The sequence below is a fragment of the Protomyctophum parallelum genome (genome assembly GCF_964188405.1).
Source record: "Protomyctophum parallelum genome assembly, chromosome: 17".
Taxonomy (NCBI): Eukaryota; Metazoa; Chordata; class Actinopteri; order Myctophiformes; family Myctophidae; genus Protomyctophum; species Protomyctophum parallelum.
The window spans coordinates 5,897,301-5,920,354 of record NC_139719.1 but is presented as its reverse complement, the minus strand read 5'-3'; the positions used below and the strand labels follow the sequence as shown (position 1 = coordinate 5,920,354).

The following is a 23,054-nucleotide window of genomic DNA, read 5'->3' as shown; positions in this document are numbered from 1 at the left end:
ATACATAATGATGAATAGTGAAAATGTCAGGTTTCATCTGTCACACAAAGAAGTGCTTGTCTCACCACCCATAGCAAAATAGCCAATCTACAAGCTATATGCTTCTTTGCATTGAAGTTGAATTACCGGTAGGCATTTAATGGATTTCGTATTGAAACAAAATAAATCAAGACTCTTTCAACTGGTCATGGAGTGGTTGCTATGTACAGTGGCTAGACCATCTGTGACCCGACAGTGTAGCCTGCATACAAGTTGCACAAAGCAAACAGCCAGTGTGTAGATGCAGAGAAGAATTGGTAGACTTGGTCCAGCAGAGCTGCAGATAGTTAGCGCACACACTGCAGCGTTTCCCCTATACTCATGTGGGTGAGACGCCAGAGCAAAGGGTGTATCACGTTTTGTCAATTTTCTCCAATTTACACAATGGAACAATCAAATGACTCCCTAATTTCCAATGCTGCAAAACATTATAGGGGAAAGACTGTCACACAACAGACAGAGTCGGAGACCGAGAATTACCTTCCTGGCCATAGGAGGCAGTAGAGGCTGAGAGGACATCAGCTAAATAGAAAAGAGGCAAGATAAAACAGTTGAGGAAGAGAGTTTTGACTTTGGTGTTAAAAGGACAGGCTGAAGAAAGATGAGAGAGAGAGAAAAGGTTTCACCTTAGTACCCTAGTAGATCTACAAGCTCACAATGCAACATAATGTGAACTTGTATTAGCTATTTTCAACTAAGAGATTAGGTGTAGAGGAAATAAAGGAGCGTACCAAATCTAGAGCCCAGGGAGACCCCGGTCAATTAAGTACTCTATATGGTTTTAAGTTAAAACAAACTCTATTTTAACTGGTAAATCTTGGGGGTACCTTTTCATAAGAGCTTGGATGCCACACCCCTACGGTGACCACTCGGAACCCCTCCCCCTAAGCATTAAAGCTGAATTGTGCTTTTGTCTGTGGTTTGCGTTGTTTTAATGCCATGCTGCCACCAATGGTATTCTCTACTGGAAAAGTACCGTTTTTGGAACTACACTGAGGTGGCCGAAAGTCGAGTGGTTCTCCTTACCATCTGACAGAGACTCGTAGTCGTAATCGTACTCATCTTCCTCCTCTTCCTCGTCGTCGTTGGCGTGATTGCCAGGCGAGGTAGCCGCAGGTGAGCCGTTGCTAGCCTGAGCCTGCATGTGGGCAAGCTGGTGGGCCTGGGGTGGAATCATAGAGCATTAAAAGGATAGAGACTGATCTGGCGTGAAGCTCCGCCCCCTCCGCTATTCATGTCAGTGGAAGTTGCTCAGTGGCGTTTTGAAGCACCCGGAAGGACCGTCTACTTCCGCCTTTTTTCGCCGATTCCGCATTTGGGCACCAAATTTTGGTGCCCAAATGCGGAAGTGCAGCTGGGCTTTAACATTGAGCGCTCGGTTGCACGGGGTTTCCTCGTCATGAATCCACGGGTCCGCCTGCAGTCCTTCCTCTTACCACTAGGGCCCAGCGCTTCAACATTGGGCCCCTTGGAATGGGATAAAGAGTGAGGAGTGTGTCTATGTGCGTGTGTGTGTGTGTGTGTGTGTGTGTGTGTGTGTGTGTCTGTGTGTGTGTGTCTGTGTGTGTGTGTGTGTGTGTGTGTGTGTGTGTGTGTGTGTGTGTGTGTGTGCGTATGTGCGTGCGTGCGTGCGTGTGTGTTGAGTATGACTTCCAGTCACTGTTGAGATTCTCTGGTACAATACTGTGGACTTCCTAGTCAATAAAGTATATACAGTAGGGTTTAAGTGGTTCATGTTCAAGGTTCTTTATTATTTGTCTCCCGAGGAAGACATTTCCTTACCAACCTCAAACTAGAGGCCTGTGTTTTTGAAAGGCCTACTGTATGTGAGTGAAAGGAAATGAGAGCATATCTGAAAGATACAGCTTTATATACAATGATGTAATGATTGGGGGGGGGGTCTGCTAATGGACATATGGATATACATTCAGTCTTAATACAGCATACCTTCTGTTTGAGTATATCCACGGGGGCCTGGTGGGCTTTCAGCTTCTTGTTCTTGAGCAGGATCTTCCGTCTGAGCTGCAGCGGTGACGGCAGGAGGGGGTCATCGCTGAAGTCACTCTCAAAGAGGAAACGCGTCACCAGACGTTCTCCACAGACCGCCTGTTAAATAAACACACAGCGCTGATTAAGATGGACGCGCGTCGAGAAATATCATATTAGAGGAGAGTCAGGTTTCTATACTGTTCTCATGAGCATGGGAGGCATCCATCCTCCGTTAAGAGAAAATGAAAGTGTCCTTATCAAAACAAAAGGGCACTACAAATAAACATACCCTGTGGTGAACTGACCTCTCAATCTCAGGATACAAAAAACAACAACGTTCTCAACATAAAAGGCATCTTAGACATTAGCAGTATGCTTAGAAGTCCATCTCTCCTCCATCTAAATAGGGTGGAATGCTGGGAAGCTGTCTAAGATGAAAGCAGTGTGATATCCCATGACGTACAGTGTATCAGACATATACCCAGAAGTCTTTGGCAAGTTTGGATTTTAACAAAGGTGTGTTGAGGTTAGACACAGAGAGAGAGAAATACATCCACATTTACCCCCAATTTTGATTATCCCGAGTTGACCAGAACGTCAGATGCTGGCATTCAGCAATTTGAAAATAAAGGTATAACCAAATTGGGGCATTTATTTTTTTAATAATAGTTTAATGACATTTGAACTGTTGATACAGATACCAGCTCCCAAAACAAGACTGGAAGACGGAAAGGAGTCATATTTAAGATGCAGTCTAAGATGGCTATACCACAAGCTTAAACTGGCTATATCCCCAATACTATTCAACCTAGAAAGGTTGTCCAGGTGTTAGGGCTCAAGATATGTGGCTGAATCAGTGAATTTACCATCAGATAATAATTTATTGTTAAATCCAAGATGGCATCCATGTCCTTTATAGGATTGTGTGGAATTATACAATAGAGAAATCACTATTTAAACTGGTCCAAACTACTGAATGTTATTTTCATTCTTCATACCGCACCCATTATAGATCTCAAGAATACTATTTAAATAGGTGTTAGTTTGTTCCGTCCTCTACAGGGTCTGATCAAGTAGTGTACAATATGAGCCTGCAGGTGTAAGAACATCCGTACGTCCGTACCTTAAAGATCTCAGCCATCTTGCGCTGCTGAGGAAGGGAGCAGTGGTTCTCTATCGACAGAATGACGGGCATGTCGGAGTTGACAAATGCAGATCGGTTTATGGCCTCCACCACGTCCTACAGTCAGGAGAAGAAAGGAAATGAGACGGATGTGTTAACCCATTCTGACCTGAGATCAGATTCATACGAGGTTTCCACTGGACACACACTGGTCTGATGAACCCATTCTGACCTGAGATCAGATTCTAAAAATGTCAGTCGTTCTTCGATTTTTTCAAAAAATAGCAGACCTACAAGCTCGTAGCGCGCCACTCGGTGGCGCGCTATGAGCTTGTAGGTCTGCTATTTTTAAATAGCTAAAGCATAACATGATGCTGACACCAAAATGGGTTCCCGTTCAGAATGTGTTAACATTAAACCCTACCTTATGAGATGTCTGATAAGATATGGGGAAGGTTTATCCAATATATTACGGTTAATGATTTATCTTATTTAATGGTGGAAACTGAAATTGTCTAATTGTATTCTCTGCAGCTGTTTGGTCTTGTGGCCATAAGGACTCTGTTGTTGTTACCATTCTAAGTGCCATTATTTTATTATACTGTACTGTATGTTATTGTTTTGTTTTTTGTTTGGTTTTCATTTTAAGTAATTGTATTGTATTGTCTGTAATTGTATTATGTATTGTTTTGTTGTATTGTCTGTTTGTCAAAAAAAAGAAAAATGCAATAAATATATTGTTAAAAAAAAAAGAGGAAAAAACCTACCTTATGTGCTTTGCTGACCAGAGTCCCCCAGGGGTCTATACTACAGTATACAAGTATCCTCGCCGGACATATTCCATCTACGAGCTCACAACGCTGTGAGAATTGTCAGGGTTCATGTGGTTCATCTAATATTAGATCGTTTCTGTCATATTCAGTGTGTAATTGTCTCGCTAAGATTCACCACTGAAACCAATGCTGAGTGAATTGTCGCAACTTTACTAATGTAAATTAGTAAAAAAGAAAAGTTGTTAAGTGTAGTAAATATTCATGATCATGGAACGTTCCCATACATTATGACAAGAGATTCCATTACAAACTTGGCAATATATATATAACCCATTCTGAACGGGAACCCATTTTGGTGTTAGCATCATGTTATGCTTTAGCTATTTAAAAATAGCAGATCTACAAGCTCATATCGCGCCACCGAGTGGCGCGATACGAGCTTGTAGGTCTGCTATTTTTGAAAAATCGAAGACACTTTTAGAATCTGATCTCAGGTCAGAATGGGTTAATAATTAAACTGTCAGGATGTAATAGACATTTTTAGAATCTGATCTCAGGTCAGAATGGGATAATATAGGTATACCATATAGTCCAAATTCTCATGACATAAAACTAAGTAATGCTGATGATCCTCTCCAGGAAGAACGTAGCTGGTGAACAGACATCACTGGACGTGCATTCAGAAGATCCTCATTTGTTTGGTCTAACTACTCCACAATGGAATTAGTGCTTGGACTGAAGTGAATTCTTCCATGGGTAGAGAGTGGAAATCTTTCTCCTGGTGGCGTACATTATATAGTGCCAGGGACATACTGAAAGCACTGAATTAATTGCATCCTGTGTCTGTGCGCGCGTGCGAGAGAGAGAGAGAGAGAGAGAGAGAGAGAGAGAGAGAGAGAGAGAGATAAAGATTCATCCATTTCGGGAAAGTTTCCCAAATGTAACCACTTGAACCCTAGCAACCCTATTCTGGACATTCCATAATAGGCGAACAGAACACACAGCAAAAATCACAGATCTACAAACTCACTATGCGTTGCATGGCTATTTTCAACAAAGAGATTTGACTTAGACAGGGAAACAAGGCCAAAGACCCCTGAGGGAACCCGGTCAATGAAGGTTAAAGTCATTTAAAGTCATCAAGTCAGAGGCAACAATTCAAAAGCTCATGAATCTATTTTTTGGTCTTCCTGATGGTATGAAAAAAAAATACACGCTTAATTTCCTGGCCGGCACTGACTGTCTGACAGCAGACACAATCAATGTGGTCATGTTATTTTGGAGTGATCCTTTAAAGCTGATAGAGCTCTGGAAGGCTTTTATGAAAAGTGATACAGTGTCGTCCAATTCATGTGATTCATTATTACCTCCTTGAAGACAAACTGATCCTAAAAACAACAAGTTGGCGAATCCAGGCCCTTCTCCATCCTGTGGGCTTTTCATCTTTACACTGGAACAGCTTTTCTTTTTTTAATGATAAAAACGTTATTCCCAAGACCGTTTAACTATATAAACCCTGGCATCACTATTTCGGGCACATTTTCAACATTGTTGAAATGTTTTTTGTAAAGAAATAAAACATAAAAAGCAGATGAACAATTTCTATGCTTGTTGATCTGCTTCCATTCTTGCATATAGTGCACTGGAGATAGAGAGCTAAAGAGAGGTCCTGAACCAGATTCCAACCAAGGACGTTATCAATTTGTGGTCCCTGTCGTAACTGGCAAACCTGTAGTATATACTGTATAGATAATTTATATACGTAGATTTAAACATTTTGCCATCTATATCTACTTGGCTGCTCGCTTACCCTGTTGTTGGCGGACTAGACTTCATGTCATTTAAGGACAATACATGCTCCTTCTGACATCCAAACGTTAAAAGGGAGGCGATACTGAATAACATTTTCTTTTTTACGCTATTCCTAATTGATGGGCGGCCTCAGGACTTTCCCTCGGACCACCTACAGATTTCGTGGGACTCTCCGAACTATCGTTGGGAAAAGCCTGTCCGAACCCCAGCGTCGGAAGGAGACCAGCGCTAACCTTGAAGGGAATCTTGGTGGTGAGTGTGTGTCCGTGGTAGATGATGGGCATGCCGTCGTCTCCATCCCAGCAGTCCAGCTCCACGCTCCGACAGCCCTGCAGCAGCACCTAGGCAACCGTCACATCCCATAATAAGATAAAACAGCACTGGGGAGACGATATGGTCAGGAGGCTCACACAAACACTAAACTCCCTCGAGAAATGATGTGGGGCTATTATGTGACCGCGGAAAACTGAAATCCTGAGAAAGGGAAAAGATCTTACGTCGTTGACCGCCACGACAGGAATTATATTAAAATATCATCAAAGAGTATGTTTGCTTGCGATTATCCTTACATCACTGCTGCGGTGGTCAGCGCAGACCAAGGATTCCCAACTCGAGACCCCCAAAAAAAGAAATGTTCCGTTTTCCCACACAGAATTACATTAAGAATTAATTAATTAATCGACCAGGAAAAGCCCTATACGGAGCGACTCACATGACTGTACAGCTCCACAGAGGACTCTCCTTTCAGCTGGTGTCCAGTCAGATAGGTGTTGTGGGACGACTCCACGTAGTAGTAGGACATGGGGTACTGGAGCTCCTCTGGGCTCACCTGGGACTCCTCGTTACGCGACGCAAAGTTGTCCTTGTCCATGAGGTACCTGCTCAGAAGAGAGTGGCGGTCGGGGGTTTGTGCGCCGCGAGGGTCCAGTTTAACAGCACAGAAATGGGTGGTATTAACTAAAGACATTTTTCAATGATATACGGTAAAATATAAAGGGTGGGAATCAAGAATCGTCGACGCTGAGAATCGACTTTGTATCTTTTATGAGGCGCTTCTGTCAGTTGCTCATAAAACAATGATGCCATAATAATGTCTATGCTGCTGACAAGGAAAAACTGAGGTCTCAGAGATTAACCCATTCTGGGCGGGAACCCCTTTTGGTGTTATAACCATTCTGGACGGGAACCCCTCTTGGGGTTCTGAACAGTATGTACAGTATTCAAAAATGCTATATCAATATTTGAAGTTTTTCAGAAAACTTAGGTCAGGATTTAGAAGGCATTTTAGGCGTCAGGCCAAAATGGGTTAATTGAACAGTTGACAATCTGTATAGACCTTTTTACACACTGAAACTTTACAGGAATCAATAATAATCAAATAGATAAAGAAAGAATCTGACTGATTAACAAATCACAAATGGCATTGGCATCAATACAATGTAAAGTGTTAGTTTCACATCCATTGTACATGGTTGTAATACCTAGCGAAGCCCTCAAATGACATCCAGCCCATTTGGCGCATGCTTGATGAAGGCTCAAATTTCTGGAGGAGAAAAACAAAACAAACAAATATGTTTCATCAATACTATCGACCAGCTCTAATTCTTTCCTTCCTCCGTCTCGGGTTCCCTACATTATACCTGCTATCTATCATCTGTTCACACTCTCTTTCCAATGATACTGTATCAGTCCTCCACTCATCCCTTCTTCCATTTTTTATTCCAGTTGCCTCTCTCCTCTAACCATAGCTGAATTGTAGGTCTACCTCCATCCATTGATCCATCCCACCAACCAACCAACCAATCAACCAACCATCCCCACTCCCTTCATTCATCCCTCCCTCCAACTAACCAACAAACCACTGTCTCTCTTGTCCTACCTGTATGATACTGAGTATCTCATCGTAGCTCAGGTGTTCCCTCTGACAGTTGACCAGGAAGTCGTTGAGCTGAGGGATCGCCAGTCCCAGGACGCCCAGCGACGCGTTCTCCACCCCCGTCCCGTTGGTCACTATGCTGGCGGCGGCGATGGCGTCAGAGATCTGCTTCTGGTTGTCGGACATCTGCTGGCGCGTGCGGATGAACAGGCCGAGGTCAGAACCGTTACGGGTTAGTAAGTCTGGAGACAGGAGACACGGTATAGGAGGAGTGATGGAGAGTGAGTATCCATTTGGCCTTTTTTTTTTATGTACAGCTGTACTTGCGCTATACTTGTCAATAAAATATGAAATCAATCAATAAGTATGTCCATATACCGTATTATGTGCCTGTTTACTGTAAGTCTACCGTATGTGTGTGTCTATTAAAGGTGTGTGTACCGAGGTCAGGCTGCAGCCCAGTGTCTCTGTCGTCTATCCTGAGGTTGGTGTAAAGAGGAGCGGACTCCTGACTGGAGCGACCGCACGGCACAGCAAACGTATCAAACAGCTCCTTGAGGTCCTTCCTACTGCGGGTACTGCCACAGAAACACACACAGACTTTCACATTTAACCCATTCTGACCTGAGATCAGATTCATACCAGGTTTCCGCCGGACACACACTGGTCTGATTAACCCATTCTGACCCGAGATCAGATTCTAGAAATGTCAGTCGCTCTTCGATTTTTCAAAAATAGCAGACCTACAAGCTCGTATCGCGCCACTCGGTGGCGCGATATGAGCTTGTAGATCTGCTATTTTTTCAATAGCTAAAGCACGACATGATGCCGACACCAAAATGGGTGCCCGGTCAGAATGGGTCAAAACACATCTTTATGTGCAAAACTATCTTCTGAATGAGCACGGCGTTTTCTGTTTTGCTTAGTAGTTGCTTGCCTTGGACATTATAGATTGCGTAAAATTAGACATTGATATAACAAATCGATTATACATTTTTTTGTTTAATAACTACAAACTACAACTACAACTAAAGATTTTTGCCATTTCTGCGAGTACAAAACTTTGGTCAATTCGTTGATAAAGCAGAAAACAAAAGAAATGTGATTCTCAATTGTTCGATGAATCGAAAAAGTAATCGATATAATAATCGCTGGAAACATTATCGATAGTTGCAGCCCCACACAGGGCTAGACTCAAGATCAGGATGGCAGGAAAGGCCACTGCTTATTCTCATTCTCTGTTCTTGCGTAAGCCCAGGCTTTCAGACGGATTAGAGTTAACAATAGGAGCAAGGTGAGGTCAACAGAAACCTCAGTCCAACAGATGATAAACTACTGCAACAAAATTCCCCCAGCAAAGTTAAGATGGCCTTGAAGAAACCATTGGCTGAATTCATTGGGAGTTTTCTCTGGACGCCTTCAGGCGCAGTCTCCTGTTATTAAACTAAAGGGACAGCCCGAGTGGAGAGCTGTTCTGTTGTCTGTACCTGAAAGACTTGAAGAGCTCAACAAATTCAATGAAGCTCATGGTGCTGTCAGAGATCATGAGATTCTGGAAGCCTTTGAAACAGCCTTTGCCACGACCGTGCCACGACTTACTGCTCCATGTGCTGAGAGAGAGAGAGAGAGAGAGAGAGAGAGAGAGAGAGAGAGAGAGAGAGAGAGAGAGAGAGAGAGAGAGAGAGAGAGAGAGACAGAGAGAGAGAGAGACAGAGAGAGAGAGAGAGAGAGAGAGAGATTTTTAGTGCTGTTTGTTGTAAATTCAGTTTTTTACCCTTTATTGTCGCACTTTGAGATTCATTTTAACCCATTCTGACCTGAGATCAGATTCATACGAGGTTTCCGCTGGACACACACTGGTCTGATATTAACCCATTCTGACCTGAGATCAGATTCTAAAAATGTCAGTCGTTCTTCGATTTTTTTCAAAAATAGCAGACCTACAAGCTCGTAGCGCGCCACTCGGTGGCGCGCTATGAGCTTGTAGATCTGCTATTTTTCAATAGCTAAAGCATAACATGATGCTAACACCAAAATGGGTGCCCGGTCAGAATGGGTTAAATGTAAAGTGCAATATAAATAAAATGTATTATTATGGTAAATATCAGGAAGAAATCTCACATCTTTATGTTTTTTACTTTTGTTTTGTAACCGAATGCCCTACTGAGTCATAATAGTCACACAAAACGACAAAAGTAGGAACAATAGCCGATCCACAAGCTCACGACACGTTTGCTTGTACTGTAGATCTGATATACTGTATACATACAATTATTTTTTGTAAGAGAGAAAGTGCACTTCACACTCTTCCTAGTAGATACTGTATCCATACCCAGACTGTGACTTGGAGCTTCCTGATAGGATAGGAGAGGATTGTGGGCGGGACTGGTTGGAGCCAGCCATGCTAGAGGAAGAGGAAGTGGAGGAGGAAGACGAGGAGGAAGGTAGCGTTCCAGGGCTCCTATTGGAAGAGAGCCAAAAGGGTCCAGAGAAGCTGTCCTCTATGGAGAGACAAATAGTGAAGGGTAAAGCAATATACAGTAAACCATATTACAGTCTTTGTAGGTGAAGATCTCATCAAATCTCAGTGTTTTGTCAATTATTTGGTGGATCACATGAAATACCTTCACAGCCCACAAGTTGGGAATAACTGGTTTATGGACAAATGAAGCCAATACAAAACTGCAGCGCTTTTGGACAAAATCCCAGAATTCCTCACCTGGCTCCTCCTGGTCTACACCCTCTGAGAACTCCAGTCCGTTGCGGCCCAGTAGTCCCTCCTTACAGCTCCGCGTTTTCCTGGAAACCATCTCGTCATCTGTGGCATCCCCGCTATCTCCCTGCGAGGCAAAAAAAACAAACACAGATTTCAGTATGGGAAGCAAATAACTTTTAAGGAAGAGACAAAATACAAATCTGTTGTCTGCATAACACATTTAAGTGAATTGATATTTGCAGCCCTAACTAAAACACAGACACTATTTACCATATTCACACGGTGGCCATTTTGCTATTAACTCATTCGGCACCACAGCGCCATTTGGTGGAGGGCTCTCGATCGCCTCCACACGTGCATTTTCAACGGCGAGCACCATTAGTTTGAAAGCCGATTTGGCCAGAAACCGAGAATCAGGAAGTAAAAATCCAATATGTGACCCACGATTGTCATTTAACCCATTCCGACCTGAGATCAGATTCATACGAGGTTTCCACTGGACACACATTGGTCTGATTGACCCATTCTGACCTGAGATCAGATTCTAAAAAATGTCAGTCGTTCTTCGATTTTTCAAAAATAGCAGATCTACAAGCTCATATCGCGCCACCGAGTGGCGCGCTACGAGCTTGTAGGTCTGCTATTTAAAAAAAATCACACACAGACAGACAGACAGACAGACAGACAGACAGACAGACAGACAGACAGACAGACAGACAGACAGACAGACAGACAGACAGACAGACAGACAGACAGACAGACAGACAGACAGACAGACAGACAGACGCACGCACGCACGCACGCACGCACGCACGCACGCACGCACAGACAGACAGACAGATAGCAGATCTACGAGCTTGTAGGTCTGCTATTTAAAAGAAATCACACACAGACAGGCAGGCAGGCAGGCAGGCAGACAGACAGACAGACAGACTACGAGCTTGTAGGTCTGCTATTGAAAAATCATAAGATTGTGGCGCAAATCTTTAAATATATATTCTTTCAAAGTGAATGTTTTTTAACTCAGGTCTAAATGGGTTAATGCTTTCGCGTGAAGCCATAGCATGATCACGGAGGGAGTTCATTTACAAAAGAACATGACTATTTATTTTTATTTTTATTCTTTTGATGGTAAGCATGCTGACGGCCAGTCTTTTTGACCCGAAGACAACACATGCAAAGGTTTAAAGAGCAACTGTTTGTGGGGCCGATATGGTTCCCGTTTCGCATTTGAGTAAATGGTGCGCTGTGACTGGCCAGTCGCTGTGATTGACAGCCTACACCTAAACCTAACCCTAACCTTAACCTCAGTAAAACTATACCTAAACCTAACCCTAACCCTAACCTCAGTAAAACTATACCTAAACCTAACCCTAACCTTAACCTCAGTAAAACTATACCTAAACCTAACCTTAACCTCAGTAAAACTATACCTAAACCTAACCCTAACCTCAGTAAAACTATACCTAAACCTAACCCTAACCTCAGTAAAACTATACCTAAACCTAACCCTAACCCTAACCTCAGTAAAACTATACCTAAACCTAACACTAACCCTAAACCTAACCCTAACCCTAACCTCAGTAAAACTATACCTAAACCTAACCCTAACCCTAAACCTAACCCTAACCCTAACCTCAGTAAAACTATACCTAAACCTAACCCTAACCTTAACCTCAGTAAAACTATACCTAAACCTAACCTTAACCTCAGTAAAACTATACCTAAACCTAACCCTAACCTCAGTAAAACTATACCTAAACCTAACCCTAACCTCAGTAAAACTATACCTAAACCTAACCCTAACCCTAACCTCAGTAAAACTATACCTAAACCTAACACTAACCCTAAACCTAACCCTAACCCTAACCTCAGTAAAACTATACCTAAACCTAACCCTAACCCTAAACCTAACCCTAACCCTAACCTCAGTAAAACTATACCTAAACCTAACCCTAACCCTAAACCTAACCCTAACCCTAACCTCAGTAAAACTATACCTAAACCTAACCCTAACCTTAACCTCAGTAAAACTATACCTAAACCTAACCTTAACCTCAGTAAAACTATACCTAAACCTAACCCTAACCTCAGTAAAACTATACCTAAACCTAACCCTAACCTCAGTAAAACTATACCTAAACCTAACCCTAACCCTAACCTCAGTAAAACTATACCTAAACCTAACACTAACCCTAAACCTAACCCTAACCCTAACCTCAGTAAAACTATACCTAAACCTAACCCTAACCCTAAACCTAACCCTAACCCTAACCTCAGTAAAACTATACCTAACCCTAACCCTAACCCTAACCCTAAACCTAACCCTAACCTCAGTAAAACTATACCTAAACCTAACCCTAACCCTAACCTCAGTAAAACTATACCTAAACCTAACCCTAACCCTAACCTCAGTAAAACTATACCTAAACCTAAACCTAACCCTAACCCTAAACCTAACCCTAACCCTAACCTCAGTAAAACTATACCTAAACCTAACCCTAACCCTAAACCTAACCCTAACCCTAACCTCAGTAAAACTATACCTAACCCTAACCCTAAACCTAACCCTAACCTCAGTAAAACTATACCTAAACCTAACCCTAACCCTAACCTCAGTAAAACTATACCTAAACCTAACCCTAACCCTAACCTCAGTAAAACTATACCTAAACCTAACCCTAAACCTAACCCTAACCCTAACCTCAGTAAAACTATACCTAAACCTAACCCTAACCCTAAACCTAACCCTAACCCTAACCTCAGTAAAACTATACCTAAACCTAACCCTAACCCTAACCTCAGTAAAACTATACCTAACCCTAACCTCAGTAAAACTATACCTAAACCTAACCCTAACCCTAAACCTAACCCTAACCCTAACCTCAGTAAAACTATACCTAACCCTAACCCTAACCCTAACCCTAAACCTAACCCTAACCTCAGTAAAACTATACCTAAACCTAACCCTAACCCTAAGCTCAGTAAAACTATACCTAAACCTAACCTTAACCTCAGTAAAACTATACCTAAACCTAACCCTAACCCTAACCTCAGTAAAACTATACCTAACCCTAACCCTAACCTCAGTAAAACTATACCTAAACCTAACCCTAACCTCAGTAAAACTATACCTAAACCTAACCCTAACCCTAACCTCAGTAAAACTATACCTAACCCTAACCTCAGTAAAACTATACCTAAACCTAACCCTAACCTCAGTAAAACTATACCTAAACCTAACCCTAACCCTAACCTCAGTAAAACTATACCTAAACCTAACCCTAACCCTAACCTCAGTAAAACTATACCTAAACCTAACCCTAACCTCAGTAAAACTATACCTAAACCTAACCCCAACCTCAGTAAAACTATACCTAAACCTAACCCTAACCTCAGTAAAACTATACCTAAACCTAACCCTAACCTTAACCTCAGTAAAACTATACCTAAACCTAACCTCAGTCAAACTAACGCAGTGGCTGGGGGGCGTTTCCAAGAACCCGAATGCGAAATGGATACCATATTAGCGTTTGTGGGACGTACGGTTGACGTAGTGTTGCTCCTCGTGGGACAGCAGGCTGGTCAGGTGGGCCCCGTGGACACGACACTCCCTCTCGGCCGCGTCCCAGCTCTTCCTGGTGGGGAAGTAGCGTAGCAGTGACCCTGGAAATTAGTCCACAGCCGTAGTCGCATGTCTCCGTGTCTGGTGAGAGGGAGAGAGGAGGACACGTGGCTCATGAGTTTACCTTCTTCGATGTGTTATCCTGCATGGACTTAAGTTATTTAAACAAAGGAAAGGAAAAGAAAGGAAAATTAGTGATAGTTTGGAACCAAATGGACCCTCACGGGTTAATGTACACATGAACACATGGATATGGGTCCATCTGCACTCTTAACCCATTCTGAACGGGAACCCATTTTGGTGTTAGCATCATCTTATGCTTTAGCTATTTAAAAATAGCAGATCTACAAGCTCATATCGCGCCACCGAGTGGCGCGATATGAGCTTGTAGGTCTGCTATTTTTTTTTTAATCGAAGACACTCTTAGAATCTGATCTCAGGTCAGAATGGGTTAATAATGAAACTGTCAGGATGTAATAGACATTTTTAGAATCTGATCTCATGTCAGAATGGGTTAACCCATTCTGAACGGGAACCCATTTTGGTGTTAGCATCATGTTATGCTTTAGCTATTTAAAAATAGCAGATCTACAAGCTCATATCGCGCCACCGAGTGGCGCGATACGAGCTTGTAGGTCTGCTATTTTTTTTTTAAATCGAAGACACTCTTAGAATCTGATCTCAGGTCAGAATGGGTTAATAATGAAACTGTCAGGATCATAGACTGTAAAAAATATGGACAAAGCGTTCGCCGGGTCTAACATGAACGTAAAATGAAGCCTGTAATAATATGGTAATTCCTGATGTAAGTCGCCATCTTTCTAGATCCGTTTGGTACCAGCTGGCCATTGGCTGGCTCCGTTTTGGACCAGCTGGCCATTGGCTGCCCAGACAACGAGGCGGGACTTCCCCCCTTCTTCTCCGTTGGTTTTTATTTTGACTCGAGTGGGAGGGGAATCCCGATCATAGACTGTAACGGTAGCCACGCCCCTCAGAACATACGCGATGTTTTTTTTTCTTTATGGTCATTTTTTTTATTAATGGGACCATACTTTTCCAAAAAGAATATTATGACATTAGAAATGAGACTTTAAACTAGTGACTGGAAGAAGAAAGTATTCATGACCATGTTTATTAAGGTAATACAGTCTAGGTGAAGTTGGGCCAAAATACATGGGCCTCTATGGAGCTATGGGGCTTTTTGGGTCCAGTCCAGCGCCACAACAGGCCATTATATGAACTACCGATTTAAAATGAGGCTTCACGAAATATCTGGCTGACTGCCCCCCTGGTCAGGATGTAATAGACATTTTTAGAATCTGATCTCATGTCAGAATGGGTTAATAATGAAACTGTCAGGATGTAATAGACATTTTTAGAATCTGATCTCATGTCAGAATGGGTTAACCCATTCTGAACGGGAACCCATTTTGGTGTTAGCATCATGTTATGCTTTAGCTATTTAAAAATAGCAGATCTACAAGCTCATATCGCGCCACCGAGTGGCGCGATACGAGCTTGTAGGTCTGCTATTTTTTTTTAAATCGAAGACACTCTTAGAATCTGATCTCAGGTCTGAATGGGTTAATAATGAAACTGTCAGGATGTAATAGACATTTTTAGAATCTGATCTCAGGTCAGAATGGGTTAAGAGTAGTTTACTGTATGGCTGCAAATTTAATCTGTGAATTATACTGGGATACAGGAAAATATATAAAAGGATCAAAGTAAAAAGTAAACGCTGCTATACTTATTCAGTTGCTGGACCCTTGTGAATAAATAAAACGTTTTCTTTCTGTCTGCCTTCATGTAGGGAGATTCTGGGGCCCCTCTGAACTGTGAGGTTAACAGCACCCATGTCGTGCACGGTGTCACTAGCTTTGGGTTCTGCAATCAGTCCAAGAAGCCCACTGTCTTCACACGCGTCTCTGCCTACATTGACTGGATTGACCAGGTCAGTAATATAAGATCCATAACTGATATACATAAAGTGATCTCATAAAGGAACGCTTTGAAGCCATATATCATTATACTATACATGTACTCAAACCTATACGTGGACTCCAATATTCAGTGCCACTAAGCCTCTTTCACGTCTCCCAATTTTCTTGTGTTAGATTACCGTTCATTATTACAGAATGGTCTATTCATTGGATTATTACATAATATTGCCTTTCTCTTGTTCTGTTTCCAGATCATAAACTAAGGAGCAGAAGAATCTGATCACAAAAACAGCTCGACATCTCCAACCTTCAATTGGCTTCCTTCCATTCCAGGCCAAGCAAAGAATCAAAGAAATATACAACCTAGCTCCCCCTACCTATCCCACCTACTCCGCCAGTGTGTCCCTGTCCACTGTGACTCAGGTGCGGTGGAGTTCCGGCCAACCGACTGGAAATACCAGAGGTGATAAGACATTTTCAGTTGCTGTTTGTGGAATGCCCATCAAAGAGCCCCACATCCTTCAAAACTGCCCTCAAAAGCCACCTTTATTATAATTTCTATTACAGATAAAGGTAAAAATTAGTTTAGTGTCCAGTTTGTTTTGTGTACTGCTATGTTGCTTTTTGTTTGATGTTTTGAATTGCTCTTCATGACCTAAATTTGTAACAGGTCATTTCAATCTTTATCTGGCAATGTCAGCTGACTACCAAGTGCAAGGACACAAGTGTCTCTGTTTTCATTGTACAAAGATATTGGCTACTTTCTCATGTAATCTGTTTCTTTATGGATAAGGTTCCCACGAGACTTATGGTGAATGTGTCACAGTTTTAGCTGAGAGACCTTGACTTCACCCAACACAGGTACAAAAGGTCTCTGTTGGTACACAGAGTGGCAACATCATCCACTGCCCTGCGTCAACAACCACAGAACCGACAGAAAGTTGGGCTCATTCTGTGACAAATCCCCATATTCCTGAATATGAATGAATGCCAACCAACCAATTTGATATTCACAGGAACAAAACGGAGGTGATTAAAGGTGTTTTTGCTGTTTGTGGAATGCATTATTCACTCCCAAAGCACATAAAAGATGCCCCCCACCTCAAAACGGCCCTCAAAAGCCACCTTTGTTACACATTCTAGCTGTTGGGAAGAGATAAATAAATGAGTTTAGTATCCACATGAACATGCTGACGTTATGCCAACGTGCCGTGTTGTTGCAGACCTGTGATTTTCTGTACTGCCATCTTGCTTTTTGTTTGATGTTTTGAAATTATCTACATGCCACATTGTAAATTGTATCATTTAAATCGTTATCTGACCATGTCAGCTGACTTCAGACAATGTGTAAATCACTGCAGTCAGAGAACCACATCATCAAGTTCAATAAGGGTTATTGTTGGATGTAAATGACAATTGAAAATAAATAAATTTCATCTCCTAACATTATATCAATCAATATATCAATATCAATAATATTTTTAATTGGTTTATTGTTGTATATTTATATTTTCTTTTTTTTCAATATGAAATCTGCAACAGTTTTTTGTCAACAGATGAATTCAATAACATTTAGCAACACTAGAGGTCCTCCTTTGATAGAAAACGGGTCCTGGTAGGATAGAAAACCAGCAAAGGTCCTGGTAGGGTTGCAAACCAGCAGTACTAGGCCCTGGTAGAATAACAGAATAATTGTACTTGTATAGTACTTAAATGTACTTAGTTACTTTCCACCACTTTGTATGAGGTCAGTATAGGCATCAGGCTGCAGCTTTTATATGGCTTATTCCCATTCCTGTGAAAGATTTGTTTAAACAAACAGACATACAACACCACAAGTTGAATCTACGCTACTGGCTAGTAGTTGTGGAGGTAAGTAGCAGCATTAGAATTTGTACTAGAACTGTTAGAACATGCACATACATTATGTAGGCTACATATTACATAGATAGAGATTCTGTACTTTTAAAGATAGACACAGCGTCTTCCATAAAATAAATGTACACTGAATGCAAAGTACCTCAATAGAATTGGGTTCTAACTACCTCTATATGTGTCCTGGCTGATGGGGCAACTCAAGATAGTGGGACCCAAAAGCAGAACAGACAGGCAGGAGCAGAGCAGGTCAAACACTGATTTATTCTCCAGAAACACACAAGGTTACATGACTGGCACATAAATAACATCTAAAAACTAGCAGGGAACACAAGGAAGGGTTCAAAATAAATAGAGTTAATACCGGGAAACCATACACAGGTGCCTTAACCATTCTATAACTCTGTGGCCTTAACACAGGACACAGGTGGCGAAAACTAGACCAATCACAAGGTTGGAGCAGGGGGAGTGGTTTTACCATCCATACGCATGTGCATGTATTTAATTAAAGGACAACTTTAGTTTTTTTCAACCACGATGTACGTCTCTAAATGTTTTGATGAATTAATTGGGTCGTCCACTCACAGTTAACTTTGTCTTTGTATTTAGTTTGTGCTTGAAATGTACTGTAATTCTGCAAACTGTTAAAAAATATTTCAATCAATCAAATCAATCAGCTATAAGCTACCATTGGTTCTCAAATGTTTTATTTGCGAGGGTGAGATAACTCTGAGAGTGTACGAGGACCCCCATAACTCTGAGAGTGTACAACATGTGTTCCATTTAACATAAACAAGGTATCCGGACTGACTAAGTTTCTAGCTCCAACAGCACGATACATGGATAGAGAGACAATATTAGTGGTGGCCAACTTATCCTGTGCCACTCCCGGTTCAAGGGCTTGACCCATTTTGGGCGGGAACCCCTTTTGGTGTCAGCATTATGTTATGCTTTAGCTATTGAAAAATAGCAGATCTACAAGCTCATAGCGCGCCACCGAATGGGCATACACACAGTTCCAACATATTGTCGCTGTCGAGTGGAAACCTTGCATGTTCAAAACCGTTACTATTCAGGAAATGGAAAAGAATGACCTACGTGTTACAATGGATCCAATGAAGTTATTATTTAGTCACAACAAACTCTTAATACTTATTCATTGGTTAAAAATGTATAAAACACACATATGCCTACATTGCCACTCTCAACTAGCTAGTGACCATATTTTGTGCATGTCATTAAAGGTGACATGCATGAACATTTTTTCAAATCTAGGACCTCACAAGCTTATATCTGTTATTTCTGTTATAGATTATAGATCTGACACTATAAAATAGGGCATGAATTTATGAAAAAACACCAAAAGGATGAGATATTATATAAATACAAGGTTAACACCTGACAGCGTTGATATGCTGAGGTTTTGAGCCATTCTAGAACATAAATGTGTATGCTTTTGCAGCAGTGAGACATAAAAGCAGATCTAAATCTATACTGGTTCCCAAACATATATGGGGGTTCCCCTGGGCCAAGGCACCAAATCCTTAGATGGGGCGTGCAGGCTCTACAGATTTAGGAATTTAGCTTGTAGGTCTGCTATTTTTGAAAAATCGAAGAACGACTGACATTTTTTAAAATCTGAACTCAGGTCAGAATGGGTTCATCAGACCAGTGTGTGTCCAGTGGAAACCTTGTGTGAATCTGATCTCAGGTCTCTTGATACTTTTTTTGGTTGCATTTTTTGTTATCGTTCCAAAAACTAGACTTGGCGATTATGAAGCAACCTGATTGGCCTCCATCCATCGGGTAGCATCTTGCAAGTGATAAAAGTCCACAAAGGCGAAACCACGGCTTATACCTAGGGACAGCATTCAGATATAGACGGGAGGCGTGTTAGTCAGAGTCCATGGGCAATATTATGCAAACTGTCACAAACTGCTTCACCACCCAGGCCCTGTTTAGTAAAACGGGCCATTTAGGTTTTTTACCACAGCAAGAAAAGAAAAGAAAAATAAATTCCTGAATGCCACAGCAAGAACCACATTCAACCAAAAAAGTGTGCCTCCCTTACCTCTTAGATCCACATTTAAATGTTACATTTCTTATGTTTTCTTTAAGCCATTCGTATCATGAAAAGTAATTCTCAGTTGCTATGGCAAAACGGGTCTGAAAACGGAAGCAGATTGGCCCTATGGTCAAAGACTGGGGGAAGGAATGGCCCTATGGTACACATGGTTCTCACCTGTCTTCTTCTTCATCAGCCTGACATCCACTGGCTGGGGGCCTTCAAGCTGGTCCATGGCAGCTCAAATCTAAAACACAAGACAAACATTAAAAGTTAGACCTGTAAATGAATAAAATTAAATAAACAAGTAGTTTCTCAAACCAGACAATGAATCCACAATCTTTGAATGTTACTTAAAGAGTCTACAGCTCCTAAAAGCCGTGCGCACATTAAGCTTTAACATATCTTTGACCTTTCCATTATGCTAGGTTCATTGTGCAACTGGTATCACAGTTCCCTCTATTATTTACCTTGTTGTTCACGCGTAACTTTGCATATTCTGATTATCCGCAATCGTTTTAGTCGCTCTGGATAAGAGCGTCTGCTAAACGCATTAAGCCCCATTGCCCCCACCGGTAGGGGCAGCGGCTGTCCACCTCTGAACAGCGCTCAGTGGGTTAATGGAGACCCAATTGGTCTCCGGTTCAACTTCCAACTCTGATGTTGCGGATTTCCCCCCTAAACCCCTCTGGGGTTTAACCCATTTTGGGCGGGAACCCCTTTTGGTGTTAGCATCATGTTATGCTTTAGCTATTGAAAAATAGCAGATCTACAAGCTCGTATCGCGCCACCGAGTGGCGCGATACGAGCTTGCTATTTTTGAAAAATCGACTGACATAGAAACATAGCTTTTTCAGAAAACTGTCAGGATGTAGAAGAACATTTTTAGAATCTGATCTCAGGTCAGAATGGATTAGTGATGTAGAAAGCCTTACATGGTCCTCTGTGGCGTGAAGTGACAGACCCCAGAGCATGATGGTCTTGCTCTTCTTGTCGTCCCCTTGCTCTCTCCTGTAATCTTGCTCGGGGAAGTCTCCGTCAGAGTGATAACCATCTTCTGATCGATCGCTGTTCCGCCGTTTCCTCCCTCGTGGCTGTGGGCAGTGGGCACGGGGCAATTAATCAACATGTAATCAAAACAAAGCTACACTTGACGACACTGGGCCTGTCCCAATTACATAATGGCATATTGAAGATAATAGACTCTTTCAAACATACATTTAAAACAGATCCACAAGCTCATGACGATGCTGTGTCTCATTATTAAGTATCATTATTAAATATCTCAGTAACTTGTTATTTGCCATCTCTGCACAGTTTTGTCTCCATCTCTGCAAATTTAATTTGTATTTATATGTTCAATGTCAAAAACACACAAAATAAATCATTAATCGCAATTACTTGGATGACAATTAAGTTAAATGTCATGTTGCTGACAGGCTTAACCCATTTTGGTGTTGGCATCATGTCGTGCTTTAGCTATTGAAAAATAGCAGACCTACAAGCTCATATCGCGCCACTGAGTGGTGCGATATGAGCTTGTAGGTCTGCTATTTTTTTTTAATTGAAGACACTTTTAGAATCTGATCTCAGGTCAGAATGGGGTTAATAATGAAACTGTCAGGATGTAATAGACATGTTTAGAATCTGATCTCAGGTCAGAATGGCTTAATGATTAGTGATATTATTCCCAGTGACATTACCTCCGGACTGTCTCGGTGCTGCGGCGTTCTCCTTCGTGGCGGTCACTCCGCCTGTCCTGTCGGTCCTCTCCGGAGCGCCGCGAGTCGTGACTGCGTTCCTGGTCCCTGTCGCGTCTCTCGCGACTCTCCGAGTCATCATGTGACTGCTCAGAGGAGGAGCCATACCTGCCAGTGCGTTCAGTGCGGCCAAGCCTGTTCACAACAAAACAGCACTTAGGTCACCGAGGCCACATTTCTCATTAACAAGATATAGGAAGGTAAAGGTAAAACAGAACAAAGCTGTACCACCGAGGTAAATCATATCTACTCGTCACAGTGCATCTCAACAATACAATTTAATAGAATGCATTTATTATTTATTTTTGTCTGAAAATGTAGTAAGACATCTTTAGAGTAAAGTGTAAACATTGTCTCCAGTCGTGTATCCAGTCTCGGTTTGTTTTAACCTCCTTTGATGAATTGAACAATGTGGACCCTGTTGTAAACAAGTGTAATGCTTAATTGGGTCGTCCACTCACAGTTAACAGTCTTTGTATTGAGTTTGTGCTTAAAATGTACTGTAAATCCTACAAACTGTTAATAAATATTTCAATCAATCAATCTGACTTTACTACTAAGAACAGGCTAAACAGGATGAGGCCTCAAGGCTGGAGCGCACGCACGCACACACAAACACACGCACGCATACACACGACCAAATGTCTCTAAAACATGATGTCACCGAAGACTAAATTATCCTAGGCTACCTCGCACTTGTTTAACAACAAACCAGTTAAGAATGGGGTGAAAACATTGCAAATTATGCACACTTGATCCTGCAAAGGTATGGGCTACTAATTTGCCCAAGTATTTTTTATTTATGTATTATTATTATTATTATTATTATGTACGGTAATAACATATTAATCCATTCTGAACGGGAACCCATTTTGGTGTTAGCATCATGTTATGCTTTAGCTATTGAAAAATAGCAGATCTACAAGCTCGTAGCGCGCCACCGAGTGGCGCGCTACGAGCTTGTAGGTCTGCTATTTTTGAAAAATCGAAGAGCAACTGACATTTCTAGAATCTGATCTCAGGTCAGAATGGGTTCATCAGACCAGTGTGTGTCCAGTGGAAACCTCGTATGAATCTGATCTCAGGTCAGAATGGGTTCATCAGACCAGTGTGTGTCCAGTGGAATCCTCGTATGAATCTGATCTCAGGTCAGAATGGGTTCATCAGACCAGTGTGTGTCCAGTGGAAACCTCGTATGAATCTGATCTCAGGTCAGAATGGTTTAAAGAAATAACCATAAAAAGTAGGAGAAAGAAATGTTGAAAATAGCCGATCTACAACGTCTCGACACGTCACGCAGCGACGGCTTATTGGAGCCTTTTTCTAATTGGCTCCTTATCTCTTGCACACCCTGGCTGCCCCCCCCACTTTGAAAAGCATCAGTGTGGCGTTTATATACAGCAGTCAGTCAAATAAGTGAACCAGGACCTACGGTACATTTGATAGACTAATGCTGAT

The 23,054-nt window shown here is 41.8% G+C and overlaps 2 protein-coding genes and 1 long non-coding RNA gene across 4 annotated transcripts in view; 1 reads left to right on the top strand and 2 right to left on the bottom strand.

Annotated features, from left to right (window-relative positions):
* Positions 1–23,054, top strand: part of LOC310874920 (leucine-rich glioma-inactivated protein 1-like) — a 429,872-nt gene that overhangs the window by 72,511 nt on the left and 334,307 nt on the right. The gene's annotated exons all lie outside the window — the stretch shown is intronic.
* Positions 450–10,447, bottom strand: LOC310874402 (1-phosphatidylinositol 4,5-bisphosphate phosphodiesterase epsilon-1-like). Its single transcript, XM_083787180.1, has 12 exons — positions 10,332–10,447; positions 9,945–10,113; positions 9,100–9,222; positions 8,054–8,190; positions 7,616–7,854; positions 7,218–7,279; positions 6,449–6,614; positions 5,970–6,077; positions 3,152–3,268; positions 1,987–2,145; positions 1,066–1,201; positions 450–561 (listed from the first exon to the last, which is right to left on the bottom strand). The coding sequence occupies exons 1-12, from the start codon at positions 10,420–10,422 to the stop codon at positions 485–487; spliced, it is 1,584 nt and encodes a 527-aa protein (XP_083643306.1). The 5' UTR covers positions 10,423–10,447; the 3' UTR covers positions 450–484.
* LOC310875076 lies at positions 18,500–21,658 on the bottom strand. Of its 2 annotated transcripts, XR_014570609.1 has the most exons (4): positions 21,540–21,658; positions 20,772–20,930; positions 20,014–20,083; positions 18,500–19,629 (listed from the first exon to the last, which is right to left on the bottom strand). It is a non-coding gene; the product is annotated as an uncharacterized lncRNA (long non-coding RNA). The 2 variants fall into 2 exon arrangements; XR_014570610.1 differs by lacking the exon at positions 18,500–19,629 and having other exon boundaries at positions 19,848–20,083.

Coding starts and splice junctions, on each gene's coding strand:
- LOC310874402 (XM_083787180.1), bottom strand. CDS start 10,422: ATGGTTTCCAGGAAAACGCGGAGCTGTAAGGAGGGACTACTGGGCCGC. Junction 7,855..8,053: donor TGGGCTGCAGCCTGACCTCG/GTACACACACCT, acceptor TCCTGTCTCCAG/ACTTACTAACCCGTAACGGT. Junction 6,078..6,448: donor CTGTGGAGCTGTACAGTCAT/GTGAGTCGCTCC, acceptor ACGGTTGCCTAG/GTGCTGCTGCAGGGCTGTCG.